The following is a 19,440-nucleotide window of genomic DNA, read 5'->3' on the forward strand; positions in this document are numbered from 1 at the left end:
CACTGATGAGCTAAGATTGTGAATCACAATGTGACATCTCTTCTCAGGTTTTGGGCAAGATAATTTATGATTGTTGGGCTTCAGTCCAGCTTGTGTCTGCCCAGCCACCAGACCCCTCATTATCATTCTCTTCATTATCTACGATGGGGGATTCTGGGGTAGAGATAGGGTCGGGAGACTCAGGAGGGCTGGTAATCGTCACTATGGATTTATCTTCCACTGGAGGCACTGGAGAGGGAGAGGAGATTGGGAGTCCAGTTGTCCCCTCTGAAAGGTCTATAGGTGATGTGGGATTTCATCCGAGGGAGAGAGGACAGTTCCCACTTGGGTGGGTTTGGCCATCTCGACTTCATGTTGCACTCTCACTTCTCTTGTGGTGCTAGGAGGCGAGGATGTAATAGATGCCACATTCAAAGAAGTCTGGTGGCTTGCTGTACGATTGTCTAATGATTCCTACACTCTTTTGGTTGCATCCCAGATCCGTGAAAGATTTATTTGTTTCCACAGTTTTAAGACTCAAGTGATTCCTGTAATCCTTTGATCGTGACCCAGATCCATGAAAATTTATCATTTGTTTCCTCAGTTTTTTCACTCTCTCTCTCTCTCTCTCTCTCTCTCTCTCTCTCTCTCTCTCTCTCTCTCTCTCTCTCTCTCTCTCTCTCTCTCTCTCTCTCTCTCTCTCTCTCTCTCTCTCTCTCTCTCTTTAAGAAGGATTTTGTTGTTTGGAAGGCATTTTCTGCCATATGGTACACTGCAGGTAGGCTAAGATCAGCAGGCCTCTTTGGATTTCCACTGAGCAGGTCCTTAGCCACTTAATGATGTATGATATTTTCTTGTGAGAGGACAAGTTTTTCATGAATAACTCCTGGAAAATAGCACCTCATTGGTGTGGTCAGTTTGGTCTTGGCTGCCACGTCGGTGCCACAAGTTCGATTCTTGGACATTCCATTGAGGAGTCAGAGATGTGTATATCTGGTGATAGAAGTTCACTCCTGACATGGTTCAGAAGTCACATAAAGCCATTGGTCCTGTTGCTGAATAACCACTGGTTCCATGCAATGTAAAAACACTATACAAACAAGCAAACAAACTCCTAGAGAATGTCTCTTGGTATAAGGTCTGCATTTTGTATATGCAACATTAATTTCCTCATCGGAGAAGGCTTCACTGACAAATTGTATAGCAGACTAGACGGTGGAACTGTTCGATTTGTACTGTATAATGTGACGATAATTGTTGGCGAGTATGGAACTTGTGTGTGGGGTACAGGTATCAGTAGGTGTCAGAGTCACTTGTGCAATGGTTAGAGGTTGGTCAGATGACATTTTTATGGTAAAGGGAGGGCCAGGTACTAGCACATACACAGCACTTTTACCCATTTCCCAGGGCCAATAGGCCTTGAGTAGCTGTAATTTGAAAGATTTCAAAGGCACTTATTGGAGCAGAATGTAGATTAATATATCTGCAATGACACGACATCATCTGGCTTATACGCCAGGTACAGGCAGTCCCCAGGTTACGACGGGTTTGGCTTACGATGTTCCGAGGTTAAGGCACTCTTCAATTATATTCATCAGAAATTATTTCCAGGGTTACGACGCTTACAACACTGATCTGGCACAAGAAATATGACGCCAAAAATGCAAAATAATCAATATTTGAAGGATCTTTTGATGAAAAATGCAATAAGAATGCAGTTTACATAGTTTTGAATGCACCCAAAGCATTAAAAGTAAGGTTTTCTTAGAATTTTTGACGATGTTCCAGCTTACGACGATTTTCGGCTTACAACATGTCTCAAGAACGGAACCCCTGTCGTAACCCAGGGACTGCCTATTACGTAGAGACACTTAACACATTGCTTTCTATAATAATAAGAGGAATAATCACCAAGGGCAAAACACCCTTCTTTTTTGGTAAAAAATGCTTTTTTGGTAAAAAATGCAAGAGGCCTCCAACATGTCCACCCCAAACTTTAATTTTAAAATTGATGAGTTTCTTTGTCATGAATAGGAAAAAATGTTCAGGTTTGTGTCGTGAAATTTCATGTCTTGAATGATGACTCGTGCTTTGAAGATGATGATATTTGATATAAGTGAAATGTCTAAATTCCATTTTTCCTTGTTTCAGGTTCCCTAATGTCCTTATTCTGACCACTTCCAATATATCAGCATCTGTTGACTTGGCTTTTGTTGATAGAGCTGATATTAAACAGTACATTGGGCCGCCGTCACATGCTGCCATTTATCAGATTTATCACACATGTATTCAGGAGCTTGAAAGGGTAAGTTTTGTAGTCTTAAATTGTTTTCTACCAATTGTATGTATAAACTTAATTGATTAATCTAAAGTCTTTTTAGTGTCTCAGTAAGGACTGGATATGACTGTATAACAGTTCATGCAGGGAAAACCTGTTACAAGAGACCTATTCCAAATGCTTGCAAAGGAAAACAATCTAACATGAGAAATTGAATAATCAGTAGACCCAGAACTCCTCAGTATTCAGATCTCCCATTCTATTGGTTACATTCCTATATCAGAAGTAATCTGCAATGCTTTTGAATGCAGTACCATGAAAAAAAAGGTTTTGTAACTAGATCAAATTTTTTGTGCTTTGCTTTGTTGACAGTTTCGCATTTTTTTTACTTATTTATTTTTGGAAATGTGGAAAGATTAGTGTAAACTGGTTGAAGGTTATGCTGAAACAAGATTGTGCTAAGTTGTTTTAGCTCTAAGTGAAAGTATATCACTTATGTTTGCCGAGCACACCAATGTGGTTACAAAACAACAAACAGCATTTTACACTTCCCATCCACATGCCCATGCACACAAAGAATCATATGACTAAATCAGCTGATCAGATATCAACAAAACCACCATGATAAGCTTTTGTGTTTTATTTTAAATTTTTAGGGTTGATTTTTTCTCTGCTCTAATATTAGTGCATACTGTATGTTTATATAACAAGATATTTGATATACAGCAATAAAAAAAGCTGTAGCCCAAGACAACCAGCCCATGCCCCTCATATTGTGGTAATCTTTCCTAATTATTTATCTTATATATTTCTTTATCTGTAATTCATTTTTGTAACTTGGGGTATATTTCCTCTTTAAAATATTAGTCATAACTTTACAAACTGCACTAATAATGAACAAGACTTGACAGTATGTCATTGATTCCCATAAAAAGTGCTGTCCTAAAATAGGAATTTCTGACATATAAGGTATACCCCATTGCTTAGGCTGTTGTCATGAGTACTGAAACTGCTCTCCAGCCACTTTACTAGAAGCTTTGAGTAACAGTCCTAGGCATTCAACCTTTTCAGGTGAATGAACCCTTAGGTTTTCAGACAATTATTCTTTTACTGGTTGCTCTGTCTCTGGAACTGGGCCATACTACTGCCTGGCCATTCCCAAACCCACAGCCTGGAAAATAGATGGTTTCATGCACTTTGGGACAACTTAGAGGGATACATATCCCCCCCCCTCCCCCTTAAGGCTATTAAGGGCTAGAATAAGTAAAGAAAAGATTTACAAGTGTCTTTAAATGACCTTAGTAACCATGTAATGGCCACAGCAGGAGTGGTTTTTGGACCTTATCTCTAGTCGCCAACCCATGAACTCCCTGATTATATATCAGTTTAGTCAGTGTTATTTTATTCTTATTTTCTGTATTGGTGAAACGTGGACGTTGTTCATTGTATAGGAAACATATGTTTGATTTTATAAAATCTCTTAATGTATTGAAGTAGTATTGTGGCATCAGCAGCGTGGGGTGGAAATGTAAACAAACAGCGGAAAGGAACCAGGAGACTTAGGGTTGATGACATTGTATCTGTGAGAGATATCTCCTCTCTTGGTATTTGTTGGTTGAGAGTCTGGTTGTTTTGTTGTTCAAAGTCTCAAGCTGGATTATACTGGAGCCAAGGAACATGAACCAGTTGATAGATTGTATGATTGTTGCATATAGGAAAGATTAGGCTGGTAAAATATTAAAGTGGTAGCAGAGCATCATTGCTTAAAGATGGACAGATCTAATAATGAACAAGTATATCTTAGTTTTACCAGACCACTGAGCTGATTAACAGCCCTCCTAGGGCTGGCCCGAAGGATTAGATATTTTTACGTGACTAGGAAGCAATTGGTTACCTAGCAACGGGACCTACAACTTATGGTGGGATCCGAACCAGAGTGTATCAAGAAATGAATTTCTACCACCAGAAATAAATTCCTCAGGTTCCGAGTTTGCCAAGCCGAGAATCGAACTTCGGCCCACCAAGTTGGTAGCCGAGCGCAAAATGCACTTGGCCAACATGATATAATGATGAACGATGGGAGATAGATGGAGAAGGGAATGTCTGAAATTTAGCGGGATACAGGGCAAGTAGTATACAGGGTGGAGAGGACAAATCGAAGATTGGCCTGTGTGTGGTGAAGAAGAGAAATATCCAGGGATAGAGATAAGAATGAGCTTAAAAAGGAAAGCCCTAGAAGTAATAGAAAGAATAGGTAGATGAAATTAGGGGTAAAGAGGGTTCAAAGATAATCCTGTCCAAACTAGATGAAGTTTATCTAAAAGTTACACTAATGGAGAATTACAATAAAATGAAAAACTATTTTAAAATAGGAAGAGAATCTAGTCAAAAGATGAGAGATTTTTAATTAGGTATGAAAAGGCAGAATCAGTGTAACAGAGCAATTGGGAAAAGCATGCTTGAAGGAGAAGCTAAGGCTTTTATGTATTGAACAAGCAAATCTCACAGAAAATAAAAACATAAGGTATTAGCAGCTTGCGGTCAAGGAAAGTTGGAATGTAAAACATTGTCACAGATAATGAAAAGAGTATTTGAGGGATTAGGGAGTAAAGAGGAACGGGAATGGTGGGGATCAGAAGACAATGCAAATTCTGAGAGAGAGAGAGAGAGAGAGAGAGATATCGGGGAAAATGGAACTGAGATGGAAGAAATCATAAAATAACGTTATGTGCAATATGCAAATCGGAATGGCATTGGGCTAGGGATTGTCCTCAGAATTTTCAAAATAGGAAGAAAACAGAAACTAGACAAGAAGAAAATGAGCAGAAAACAGAAACTGGACAAGAAGAATAAAAAGTTTATATAGGAGAAATTAGCAAAATAGAGGAAGAGTCTTGGGAAAAGGTTGATGCAGTTTTAGACACAGGATCTAAATCGACAGTTTTGCGGGGAATTGTGACTAGCACGCATTGTGTGGGTTAAAGTCAGGAAGAGTTGAGTAGAATGAAGGATATGAGTACAGAGTCTAATAAAGTATTTAATTTTGGTGAGTCATCTTATAAGTCAAAAGCAGTGCGTAATGGAAATACCAGTGACATTGAAAAACAAAAAGTTTGATTTAAAGACAAAAATTTTGCAGGGTGATGTAATGTGGTTAATAAGTAAGAAAAAAATTAGTAAAATGGGTATGACCATAAATTTCAAAGAAATTTGTGTTATACGAATAAAAGTATTAACGGTTAATGAAGGTAAAGTTAAGAGAAGACAAATGGGGTCACTTAAGAATACCAAATTTGAGGAGGAATGTAGAAGAATTATTATTGGAGGGTTGGAAGGGAAAGAGTCAGAGGGAAATTAAAGGTGCAGTGATGAAGTTACAGCTACAGTTTGGTCACAGAAGTGGAGATAATATATGGAAACTAACAGAAGCAGCACAGTGGAGTGATGGTTTGAGGGAGAAAGAAAAGGAGGAAATAAAAGTTACAGACAGACCTGATTACTAGTTGTGAGGTATGTAAAAGATACAAAAGAACCCCAGCTAAACCAGTAGTAGTAGGATATTCTTGGAATAAAACATTTAATGAAGTTCTAGCAATGGATGTGGGAGAGATAGAAGAAAGTTCTTGATAATGGTAGATATGGCAAAAAGGTATTGTCAGGCTTTTTGAATAAGAGATAAGAAACCAGAAACCATTATAAAGGCACTTTTTGATGGGTGGTTTGCTATGTTTGAGTGTCTTCTAAAATATTGTCAGACAGTTGGGGATAATTTCAAAATGAAAAAGTAAGGAGAATGGCAGAAAGATGGAATATTAAAGTATTAGCCACAGCATCAGAATCTCTGTGGAGCAATGGATTCTGTGAAAAGACAGTAGGCATAATCAAAGAAAGTTTAAGAAAGATGATAGAGGATGAGGAAGTGGATTGGTCCCTAGCATTAAGGTGGGTAGTGAGTGCTAGGGTCTGCTTAATAAATAATGGAGGTTTCTCACATAACCAATTATTATTTGGAAAAAACCCTTCTTTGCCTAATTTAATGAGAAAGCGAGTTCAACTCCTGCTAGCAGAGAGAAAGTTATGAAAGAGAGTATAGTAAGGGATACACTGAATGCAATGCATAAAGCCAGAGAAGTTTTTATCAACAATGAGTCTTGTAACGAAATAAAAATTGCTTTAAATAAAGATGTCAGAGAACATAAATTTGAAGAAGCAGTTGTGGGAGATGAGGTATTCTATAACAGAGAAAATGAAAATGAATGGAGAGGACCTGCTCAGGTAGTGGGAGTATTAGGCAAAATGTTAGTGATTAAACAAGGGGATTCTCTAAGAGACGTAGCCACAATACATGATACTAGGATTCAAAGACTATCACCAAAAACAGAAAAGATACCTAAAATAGATAAAACACGTATTGTTTCATGATCGATAGATTGTGTGCCCCAAATGAAGAGAATGTAGGTATGCAGGAAGGAAAGGAGATGATAATGGGTTGGAGAAGGAACGCAGACACAGAAAGAGATGTGGTAGAGGAAACAATAGAAGATGAAGGGTAAAGTGAGTTAATAGAAGGCGAGTTAATAGAAGAGGTACCCAAGTTCAAAAAGAGAAATAGAGTTAGAGCTGTAAACAAAAATACAGGACAAGTAGAAGAATGGACTATATTAAATCTTGCAGGAAAAAGATCAAGCAAATATTGGGCTGATTTGTACGGTGTACAAAACTTACAGTCAGGTGACAAGGGATGGATTAACTCGAGAGATTATAGAAAAAATTGATGGAGAGGTGTTAGCGTCTCAGCAGTGTTATCGGTATGGTCTTAGCCTGCCACCTCGGTGGCCGCAAGTTCAATTCTCGGGCATTTCCACTGAGGTGTTAGATATGTGTATTTCTGGTGATAGAAGTTCACGGTTTGGAAGTCACATACGTAAAGCCATTGGTCCCGTTGCTGAATAACCACTGGTTCCATGCAACATAAAAACACTATACAAACAAACAAACAGACAAAAGAAGAGGTGTTGCTAGGATTTGAAAATAGGAGCATAACTGAAGCTAAAGAAAAAGAACTAGTACAAAGTTGGAGAGAAAACAAGGTATATAAGAAGTTAAATGACATTGGACAAAAAGCTATATCTACAAGATGGATAATAACTGAAAAGGTAAAAGGGAGGGAAAGGATATGTAAAGCAAGATTGGTAGCAAGAGATTTTGAAGAAGAAATGGCTGAATGGGAAAAAAATGCTCCTTCATGCAATGCTGAAATTTAAAAATTTTGTTTGACATTAATAAAATTGAAAGATTGGGATTCTTATACTACGTTAGATGTAAAAACTGCATATTTACAAAGTGATGAAATACAAAGAGAAGTATATTTAAAACCACCTAGTGAAGATGGTTGGATTGGGTTATGGTAATTGAAGAAAACTGTTTATGGGCTCAAGGATGCAGCAAAAGCATGATATTGTAAGGTGTAAAAGTAATGGAGGAGCTTAAAGGCAAGAGAAGTAGACTGAAACCTAATATATATTCTTTTGGAGAAAAGACAATAAATTGAATGGTATTTTGTGTACACATGTAGATGATTTTAAAGGAAACCATTGGGAAATTGCAAGTAGAACAAAAAAAACAAAAGTTATAAGTATACATATATAGGAGTGATAGTAGAGCATAAGGAAAATAGAATTTGTCTTAATCAGTGGCAGTATATAAATTCTATAAGAGAACCAGAAGCTAGAAGATTTACAGGTGATAGAGTGTTAAGACAAAAGGAGTTAACAGAGTGTAGATCAGTGGTTGGACAGTTAAATTGGGTATCGCTACATACCATGCCAGAAATATGATATGATGTTAGTAAACTAAGGAAAGCTTCTAAAGGAATGACTCAAGATATGAAAAAGCTTATTAAAATTGTGAGAAAAACTAAGACATAATGGGAGAAGTTGTAATAAGTGAGTTGAAAGAAGAAAAGATTTATTGTGAAGCCTATGCAAATGCTTCATTTGGGAACATAGAAGATGGCTGTACTTAATTGGGTTATGTTATATCCTTGACAGATGGTAAGAGGAGAAGTCCCATATGGTGGAAGTCCAGAAAATCTCAGAGTAGCAAAAGCCACCATTGCAGCGGAAGCTGTGAGTGTTGGGGAGGCCATAGAAGGATTTATCTCTCAAACATTTAGGGGAAGAGATATAGTAGGAGGGAGAAAATTAGAAGCATTGGTTAGACTGTTAGTAAAACACTAATGACCAATAAAATCAAGTAGTACTGGGCTAAGTAGTAAGAGCTTAAAAATAGATATTGCAGCAATAAGAGAATCAGTAGTATCTTGGGAAATAAAGGAGGTGAGATGGATAAAAAGGAAAAGATCAAATAGTTGATGTATTAACAAAAGCAGGAGTTTCAGAGGAAAATATTAGGAATTATGTAGAGGGTAAAAAGTTGGAGAATAAAGGAAAGAAGATTAGAGGGGATTAGGTTAGGAAGAGTTTGGAGGGGAGGGAGGAGAAGATAAGAGTGATTTTATATCAGTTTAGTAGTGTTATTTTATTCTTATTTTCTGTATTGGTGAAGTGTGGGCATTGTTCAATGTATGGGAAACATGTTTGATTTTATAAAATGTCTTAATGTATTGAAGTTGTGTTGTTCAAAGTTTCAAGCTGGATTATATTGGGGTCAAGGAACGTGAACAGGTGGGTAGATATAGTCTGATTGTTGCATATAGGAAAGATTACGTTAGGAAAATATTCACTCTCATGTATAGCAAGCTTTTCCAGCAGTAACAATTTTGGAGATTTCATTAGAATTTAGATGCGTACATACATGCAGATTATCCATTGAAACTTTGTTGTGAGATTATCAACATAAGCAGCCTAGGACTGATCAGTTCTGTTACCATTTTGAGAATGTTGTACCTCCAAGATCTTTCAAATTTCACAATTTAGACATTGCTTTGGTTATGAGAACTAACCAAAGCTCCAGGCATCCTTGGTGGTATCTTGATGGTGGCCATCTGCCTAGCCTTTATCTCCTCTTGTAGAATGAGTGAGCTTCACAATCTGTCAAGTTGAAGATTCATTGTCCTTTCCTTTGTTTATGACTTCATTGTTATAATGCAAACTGCTAGTTCACAGAACATCTCAATAGCTTTGTTTGCAGTTCCTTCTCTCTTTTCTATTGTGAGGTCAGGGGAGACCTTTTATTGTTTGTTTGTGTAGTGTTTTTACGTTGCATGAAACCAGTGGTTGTTCAGCAAAGGGGGAAGATCTTTTATGCCTTCACAGATCTAATTATTTTAAAAAGAATTAATCAGGGTCTCTTGTCTACTTATTGAATAAATAAACTGGTCTCCAAGAAGACTTTTCTCCATTTTTTGCTCAAGCTCAGTATCTCATGGGTAGACAAAGATGCATCCGAAGAAGAATCAGCTGAATTCAAGATTAGGTCAGATAAGATGAGGCCATGTACCACTTTTTGGTTCTACATGGATTGTAAATCTTTGCAAAGACAATTGAGCATTTAGAGTAGCTGGGAAACTACATTTGCATTTAAAATAAAAATTTTGGCCACAGATATTTAAATAAATTTTCTTTTGTCCAGTCATCACTGCAGATTGGGCTCTCTTAGCTGATTTAGGAGGCCTAGGATCACATCAATCTGTATGTGTACCTTGGAGCATTTGGATTATACATCTTTTTCTGTCGTAGATTCACATACATTAACTTCACCATTAGACTCAGTCCAATCCTGGGAAATGTGATTTTCAGATCACATTTTGGATGTAACAAAATTTTATTTTGCTTGATAATTTTCTTTTTCTTTTAATATCCTTCCTCCCAACCCACTGTTCTGGCAGCTTTTCAGACTAAAAGTGAATTGATATGCCATGTGGAACTTGGGGAACCTGCGTGACTAGTGCTGTTCCTTTGACTATGGTTATGTTGAGGGAATTTTGCAGTTGCACAATTAGCCTTAAAGTGATGGGTTTATATAGAGTAGTACCTCGTACTTCAAACTTAATCCGTTCCAGAAGGCTGTTTGAAGTACGATTTGTTCGAAATATGAAACAAATAGCCGCATAAGAAATAAAGGGAATCAGGAAAATTCGTTCCAGCCAACCCAAAAAGTCCCCCTTTTCACATTTTTTTTCTATTATTAACCCTTTGACGCCGATTGGACGTATTAAACGTCGACTAAAATTGTCTGTCGTATGCCAATTGGACTTATGGTACATCTACAAAAAAATTTTTTTTTTAAATTTGCGGAAAAATAGTTATAGGCCTACTAGGGGAAAACTTTTGAATCACTCGCCTTGGGGGATGCTGGAGGCTCATGGATCAAGGCGTTGTTTTGTTTACAATCGTTACGCAGGCGCGCAAGCGCGAATTTCTTTCTTCTTGCACTAAAAAGCATCAGCGACACATCTCGGAAATTATTTTGTCACTTTGACATAATTTTTGCACCATTTTATATTAGCTGTTACATGGAGTATTATATATGAAAATGTGCGCAATTTCATGTAGAATACAAATAAAAAATACTCATGGTTGTAGCTTTTATCAGTTTTGAAATATTTTCATATAAATAACGATAAGTGCCAAAATTTCAACCTTCAGTCAACTTTGACTCCACTGAAATGGTCGAAAAACGCAATTGTAAACTAAAACACTTATATTCTAGTAATATTCAATCATGTACCTTCATTTTGCAACAAATTGGAAGTCTCTTGCAGAATATTTCAATTTATGTTGAATTTATGAAAAAAACTTTTTCCTTACGTCCGCGCGGTAACTCTTCCGAAAAAATCATAGTTTCGTCCGATTGTCGTAATGTTTGCACCATTTTAAATTAGCTGTTACATAAAGTTTTATATATGGAAATGTTGCGCAATTTTCATGTAGAATACAACTAAAAACAACCCATGGTTGTTGCTTTTATCAGTTTTTGAAATATTTCATTTTATTATAAATAACAATAAGCGCCAAAATATCAACCTTCGGGGTCACTTTGACTCGACCGAAAAAAAAAAATGGTAAAAAAACGCAATTGTAAGCTAAAACTCTTACATTCTAGTAATATTCAATCATTTTCCTTTATTTTGCAACAATATTTCAATTTATGGTGAATTTATGAAAAAAATTTCCTTACGTCCGTGCGATAACTTTTCCGAAAAAAAATCAGAAATTTTTTCGTCCGATTGTCTTAATGTTGGCACCATTTTAAATTAGCCGTTACATAAAGTTTTATATATGAAAATGTGCGCAATTTCATGTAGAATACGACCAAAAACAACACATGGTCGTAGCTTTTATCAGTTTTGAAATATTTTCATATAAATTAACGATAAGTGCCAAAATTTGCCACAAAAAACCTTCGTCACTTTGTTGAAACTTTTTGAAACTCGACCGAAATATTAAAAAAATGCAATTGTAAGCTAAAAACTATTACTTCTAGAATATTCAATCATTTACCTTTATTTTGCAACAAATTGGAAGTCTCTAGCACAATATTTTGATTTATGGTAAGTTTATGAAAAAAAACTTTTTCCTTACGTCCGCACGGTAATTCTTCCTAGAAAATCATACATTTTTTCGTCGGATTGTTGTAGTGTTTGCACCATTTTAAATTAGCCGTTACATAAAGTTTTATATATGAAAATGTGTGCAATTTCATGTAGAATACAACCAAAAACAACCCATTGTTGTAGCTTTTATCTGTTTTGAAATATTTTCATATAAATAACGATAAATAGAAAAAATTCGTCCTTCGGTCAACTTTAACTTGACCATTTTGCTACAACACTTACAGTCTAGTGATATTCAATCAATTACCTTCATTTTGCAACTACGGGAAGTCTCTAGCACAATATTTCGATTTATGGTGAATTTTGAAAACCGCTTTTTTTTATGTCCGAGCGTTACAAATTCATGCATCATTTTGTGATAATATTTTCTCTGTGTTGCCTTGATCGTTTTACAATGTGTTATATACCAAAATGATCGCAAGTTAGTGTACAATACAACGAAAAAAATTAACTCGTTAGCTTTAACCGTTTTGCTCACAGCACGATTTGTATACAATTATATATGAAATTTTTTTTCGCGCTGTCATATATCCCAGTATTTATATATGATAATGATATTTTTTTCATTTCTGATGGTTGCATACTAAACTTCAGGCAATGACAAAAAAAGGAGCCAAAAATGAACTTTTAATCTTGAAAACTAAGTGTGCTGTGATTTTGAAAAAAACATTTTTTCCGCTTCGGCGCTCACTCGCGAACACCGCTTCAGAGTTTAAGGGTTAATGTGTTAAAAAGTTAAATTAAGAGTGTAAAGTAATGAAACAGTACACTATATGAAGTAAAATTGTCTAAAGCTTAATTTTTCTATGTACGATTTACAAACTGTTTGGTAAAAATGGCACCGGCTGGCTGGGGGATGGAGGTAGAAGAGACCAGAACCCTTTGAGCAAACCGAATTGGTTGCAGTATGTAAAGGTTTATAAAATCAATTTTATTCACAAATTAGGTACAAAGACCATCAAAGGAATCGAGAGTGTGTGTCCAATTGTGTGTGTGAGAGAGAGATTAATTATGCCACAATACATAACCTTACTGTGGGCAAACGGCAGACTTTTAAAAGAAACATGAGGATTTTGCAAAAAATAAGAATAAGTCAAGAATGCAAGAAAATGAAAGAGTGATAAAATAACTTTTCACAAGGAAGCCGTTTTAACAAACAATCGAAGGCATGCAGAAGCTGAAAGCGGCGCCAGTTTGTTTATCACAGAGCTGAGTTATTTTTATAATAGTAAGATATCGTAACATGCATTTGTCAATAGATTGGTATTCTACCGTAATAAAAATAAAAGTGATTTGGTAAAATTGATTGTAAGTGAAAGAAATAGGTGAATAATCATCCCAGATCAGCTGTCTCTGGGAAGGAGAGCCGCTCTCTCTCTCTCTCTCTCTCTCTCTCTCTCTCTCTCTCTCTCTCTCTCTCTCTCTCTCTCTCTCTCTCTCTCTCTCTCTCTCTCTCTGAGCAAGCTTTTTTTTTAGTGTATGCATTTGTTTTCATGTTTTATCATAAGGTTAAATTTTTTTGAAATAATTTTATTTTTTATGTGAATTGGTATTGCTTTTACGTACATATTATAGTAAAGATTTTACTGTCTCTTCTCTCCTCAACAATACCATGACGCACGATAACTTAAAATCATTCATTCATTTATTCCTCAAAAATATAATCCCTCCCTCCCTCTACCTCAAGTTAGCTGTGTATCACTGCAGTGACGAATGATTTTGTTAATCATTTGTGCTAAATTTTATTGTGAAAAGCTTTGTTCTTTCATTTACTATTTTGTTAATATTGTTCAACCAGACCCGTCTCACTCGGCGCACCGAACACAGGCTCAATTAAGACACTTTTTTTCTGTATTGCATTTGATTGTTTTCATATTTTATCATTATGTTGAATTTATTATGAAATAACATTTTATATTTTATGTGAATTGGTGCTGCTTTTACGTATATATCATAGTAAAGATTTTACTCTCTCTTCTCTCCTCTACAATACCACAACGTACGATAACTTGAAATCATTCCTTCATTATTCCTCAAAAACACAAACGCTCCCTCCCTCTGCCTCAAGTTAGCTGTGTATCACCGCAATGACGAATGAATTTGTTAATCATTTGTGCTAAACTATTGTGAAAAGCTTTGTTCTTTCATTTACTAATTTGTTAATATTGTTTAACTAGACCGTCTAACTCGGCGCACCGAACACTGACTTTTATCATTACGTTAAATTCATTGGGATATTCCCTTTTTATGTGAATTGTTATTGCTTTTACATATATACGTACAGTAATATTTAAACTCTCTCTTCTTCTCTCAACACATCAACGCTCCCTTGTTCAGTCCCAAGTCAGCTGGGTGTGACGTCACCGAGGTTATGTACGATTATTTATACATCTTTTATGCTAAATGTTATATTGAAAGCTGTATTTTATATTAAATGCTTTATACGTTTATTTATTTTGTCGAATATTATTGTCATTAAACCATACATATATTGTAAATGGAAAAAAAATTAATACAGTTTAACTTGTAAGACCCAATAGGCTGTCGAATACAAGTATAAACTAGATAATCAGTCAGTTCGAGGTACAAGCATTTGTTCGACAAGCGATGCAAAATTTTCTCGAAAATTTTGTTTGAAAAACGGAAAGTTCAACACAAACATTCGACAAACGAGGAACCACTGTATAAATAATTGAATTTATTATAGATAAATGACATTTTCTTAAATGATAATAATTTTTAGACTGATTAGATTAACTAGGGCATACATTTGCAAAATTCAGCTCTCACAGGTAGTCAGGTAACCTAATACATTATTGTACAATCCAAGGAATGGCAGCTAGTATGTAAAGAAGTTCAGGATGCTGTTAATATCTTCATTATTTTGTCTGTTTCTGTCTAAATAGATATATGAACACAAATTCATAATTTATGTTTGATGTGATTAATCTGAAATTTCAGCTCTTAGCTGAATTTGATAGTAGCTAACTAAATCTTGTTTTTTATCTGTTCATCCTATGATACTTTTGGAAGTTTTAGGTAGTACTAATTTGAAGTGAATAACTATTTTGACTTCATTGTTTATTTCAGACTGGTATTATTGTGGATAATGAGAAGATTTTCACACTTCAAGAACTCCAGGTGTCTAATATGATTGAAAATGATGCAACAAAATTATCAATATTTTTATGGAAGATATCTGAGTAAGTCTAATTGCATCATAATTACTCATAGTTTTAGTTCATAAAAACCATCTTAACAGACATATATATTTGAAAATAGTGTTCAAGTCTTGGATCAGCACATTGATCTGAGTAGAATTGAAAGTAGTTTAAATATATATGACTTTTTCATGTTCTGGATGGTATCAAACTTACAACATTCTTTGCATATTCTCAACATTACCATCACAGAAGGAGACTCCTGGTCCTCTTAAGTAGGCCTTCAGTTTTTGGTATATAATAAAATTAAGTCATATTTAATGAAGATATCAGTTGGAAAAGTAACTGATATTAAACTAAAAAATTATAAACAATTTGTTATCAGCAATTAACCAAACTTAAGCTTTCATGTTTAAACTTTGAATACAGTTGAGAAGTGGTGAGTACTCATTCCATAAATAAATTCTTAAAGCAAAAATGCTTTAACCCTGATGAAAGGGGTTTTGCAGGATCATTTAGGTGCAGATAATTGTGCTGTCAATCACTGTATGATTATAATGTGGATATTTTGGTAAATAACCTTGAAAATATATGCAAAGTTAAATGGATGTATTTAAATAAATACTATAATTATATAATTTCTGAAAGAGCTTACAGTAATGATTTTGTCAGAGTCAAGAATTACAGTCAGCCATAAAATTCCAGGTTTTCTTGCAGAATTAGGGTTTCAGTGCTGTAATGAATTACATTCTTCTATAATAGTTAATATTACATAATGTATTCTTTGGTTACAGCTAATCACCTTCCTTTTTAAATGACACCCTCGGTTGCATGGATCTTAACCCTCTTACGCCGAAGCCCTAAAAATCAAAACCTCTCCCGTATGCCGGGGCCGGTTTGGAGTGAGGACGGAAGCGGAAAAAATAATTTTTTCAAAAAATCACAGCGCGCTTAGTTTTAAAGATTAAGAGTTCATTTTTGGCTCATTTTTTTGTCATTGCCTGAAGTTTAGTCTGCAACCATCAGAAATGAAAAATAATATCATTATCATATGTAAATAATGCGATATATGGTAGCGAAAAAAACAAATTCATACATACAGTAGACCCTTGACTCACGAACGCATTGACCCACGTACAACTCGATCCCCGACCAAAATTATAGGTAAATTTCACCCTTGACCTACGAACTAACTTTGAGATGCGAACAAAAAAAATGCGGAAAATAAAAATTCTGTTTGGGTCATGAACTAATTTTGAGACATGAACATTGAAAAATGCTGGAAATTTCTGGAAAATAACAATTCACTTTGTTTCACAAACTAATTTTTAGACACAAACATTTGAAAAATGCGCGAAATCGCCCAGCACACGTGAGAGCGTTTGAGTTGCCATGGGAACAGCCATCCTCCAGCCGCCCACGCACGGCGTCACCCACGCATCGCTCTTTGTCTCATCTCATTGTGTACAAGACGTTCGTCAATTCGCTTAGCATTTTTTGCGCTAAAACTTGTGATTTTCTTCATAATGGGCCCTAAGAAAGTGAAGAGTGGTGGTGAAAGTAAGAAAGTGAAGAGTGATGGTGAGAAGAGGGTGCAGAGGAAGATAACCATTGAAATAAAGAAAGAAATTATAGAAAAGTTTGAACGTGGTGTTCGCGTGACCGATATCGCAAGTGAGTACAAGATGGCCAAGTCGACAATTTCGACAATTTTGAAAAACAAGGATGCCATTAAAGAAGCAAATGTTGCGAAGGGAGTGACAGTACTAACCAAGATGAGATCGCAAACCCTCGAAGAGGCAGAAAAAATAATTTTGAAGTGGGTACATGAGAAACAGATGGCAGGTGATAGTGTAAACGAGCCGATCATCTGCGAGAAAGCTCGGCAAGTGTATCAGAGTTTGCTGAAGGAAACTCCTTCTACTAGTGCCACGCCAGATGATTTTAAGGCTAGTAAAGGGTGGTTTTTGATAACTTCAAGAAAAGAACTGGAATTCACTCTGTAATTAGGCATGGTGAGGCTGCTAGCGCAGACAAGGCTGCTGCTGAGGCATTCGTGACTGAGTTTGCCGAGTTCGTGGAGGCCGAAGGATACGTCGCTCAACAGATTTTCAATTGTGATGAAACGGGCCTCTTCTGGAAGAAGATGCCCAACAGGACATTTATCACCCAAGAAGAGAAGGCGCTCCCAGGCCACAAGCCAATGAAGGATAGGCTTACGCTTTTGTTATGCTCAACGCAAGTGGCGACTTGAAACTAAAGCCGCTACTTGTCTACCATTCAAATAACCCGCGTGCCTTTAAGCAGCACAACGTAAATAAGGCCAGACTGCCTGTAATGTGGAGGGTCCAATACAAAAAGCATGGGTGACACGGTACTTGTTTATGGAGTGGATTGATGAAGTGTTTGCGCCGACCGTGAGTCAGTACCTAACAGAGAACAAGCTACCCCTGCGGTGCCTTCTGATCATGGATAATGCCCCGGCACACCCTTCGTACTTGGCTGACTGCATGTGAACATGACTTCATTCAGTTCAAGTTCCTTCCACCCAACACGACCTCTGTTCTCCAGCCCATGGACCAACAAGTCATTAGCAATTTTAAGAAATTATATACGAAGGCGCTCTTCTCCAGATGCTTCCGTGTAACTGAAGAGACAAAATTAACCTTAAAAGAATTTTGGAAGAAGCACTTTAATGTTTTTCACTGCATAACCCTCATTGATAACGCATGGACTGAAGTTACGTACCGCACATTAAATTCTGCGTGGCGGAAACTTTGGCCCCAGTGCGTAACTGTCCGTGACTTTGAGGGCTTCGATGCAGAGATTGTGCAAGAAATTGTGTCCATGGGCAACAGTATGGGTCTACAAGTCAACGACGAAGATGTTGAAGAATTGGTCGCTGAACATTCAGAAGATTTGACTGCGGACGAACTTGTTCAACTCCACAAAGAGCAGCAGGAGCAACTTGCTCGGAGCAATCAACTGACGAAGAGGAGGCTGGGGAGGAAGTTAGATGTCCAGCAGTGATGTGATAAAAGCCGCATTGGAAAAGTGAATGATGTCCAGTGCTTCCTTGAATTGTATCATCCGGACAAAATTGTTACGAACAGGATCGTGAATATGCTCAATGAAAATTTAATGAGCCATTTCAGAAAAGTTATGCAAGGAAGGAAAAGGCAACAGACAGGATAAGTTTTGTGATTAAAACGTTCACCAAAAAAAACCTAGAAGAGTGAATCTCCGGAACGAGATCTCCCCGACCTGGATGGGGGAGGGTCTCCTTCCGCACAATAACCTCCTCCCCACCCACCACCCTCCTCTTCTCTTGTCCGTCAAGCCAGAAGTCTCGCCAGTCATAGTAAGTGTTCACTTTACAAACGTTTTTATAGTGTTAGTTTACCATTTTAAATTATATTATTAGATATATTAAGGTTTTTTACACTGACTTTTACATTATCTGTGTAAAATAGGCAAAATATACATAATATATTGGTTCGTAAGGGTCTGAGAACCAATTAATATTATTCCATTTGAAACCATTATGGGGAATTAGCTCCGAGTCACGAACAATTTGGAACACGACCAAGGTCTAGGAACGGATTGTGTTCGTGAGTCAAGGGTCTACTGTAATTGTATTCAAATCACGCTGTGCAAAAAACAACGGTCAAAGCTAACGAGTTACTTTTTTTTCGTTGTATTTTACACTAAATTGCAATCATTTTGATATATAATACATTGTAAAACAATAAAAGCAACACCGGAAAAATATTATCATAAAATGATGTACGAATTCGTAACAAGCGGACGTAACAAAAATTTTATTTTCAAAAATTTCACCGTAAATCTAAATATTGTTCTAGAGACTTCCAATTTGTTTGAAAATGAAGAAAAATGATTGAATATTACGATACTGTAAGAGTTTTAGATTAGAATTGCAGATTTCGACCATTTCAGACGAGTTAAAGTTGACCGAATGTCAAAATGTTTATATATATATTTTTTTATATGCACATATTTCGGATATGGGAAAAGCTACAACCTTCAATTACTTTTTATTGTATTCTTCATGAATTTGCACACATTTTGATATATGAAACTCTATAAAACGGCTAATATGAAAAGGAGCAAATGTTAGGATAATGCGATGTACGCATTTCGGAGATTTGCGGCCGCGAATCAGCGTGCAGAGGGAAGTTATATTTTTTCAAAAATTCACCATAAATCACAATATTTGTTCTAGAGACTTCAATTTGTTTCAAAATGAAGATAAATGTCTGATATTACTAGGCCCGTAAGGGTTTTTTAGCTTACAATTGCGTTTTTCAACTATTTCGGTAGAGTCAAATTTTGACCGAACATGGTTTTTTTCTATTTATCGTGATTATATACAAATATTTCGAATAAAGAGAAAAGCTACAACCTTCATTCATTTTTAATTGTAT

At 36.1% G+C, this 19,440-nt stretch overlaps 1 protein-coding gene across 1 annotated transcript in view; it reads left to right on the plus strand.

Moving 5' to 3' along the window:
• The window catches only part of LOC135218038 (pachytene checkpoint protein 2 homolog), a 122,064-nt gene that overhangs the window by 100,644 nt on the left and 1,980 nt on the right, over nt 1-19,440 (plus strand). Inside the window, exons 6-7 of the mRNA XM_064254182.1 lie at nt 2,131-2,284; nt 14,925-15,037. Of these exons, the coding sequence (XP_064110252.1) occupies nt 2,131-2,284; nt 14,925-15,037 (267 nt within the window). The remainder of the gene's footprint in view (nt 1-2,130; nt 2,285-14,924; nt 15,038-19,440) is intronic.

This window comes from Macrobrachium nipponense, chromosome 9 (assembly GCF_015104395.2).
Source record: "Macrobrachium nipponense isolate FS-2020 chromosome 9, ASM1510439v2, whole genome shotgun sequence".
Taxonomy (NCBI): domain Eukaryota; kingdom Metazoa; phylum Arthropoda; class Malacostraca; order Decapoda; family Palaemonidae; genus Macrobrachium; species Macrobrachium nipponense.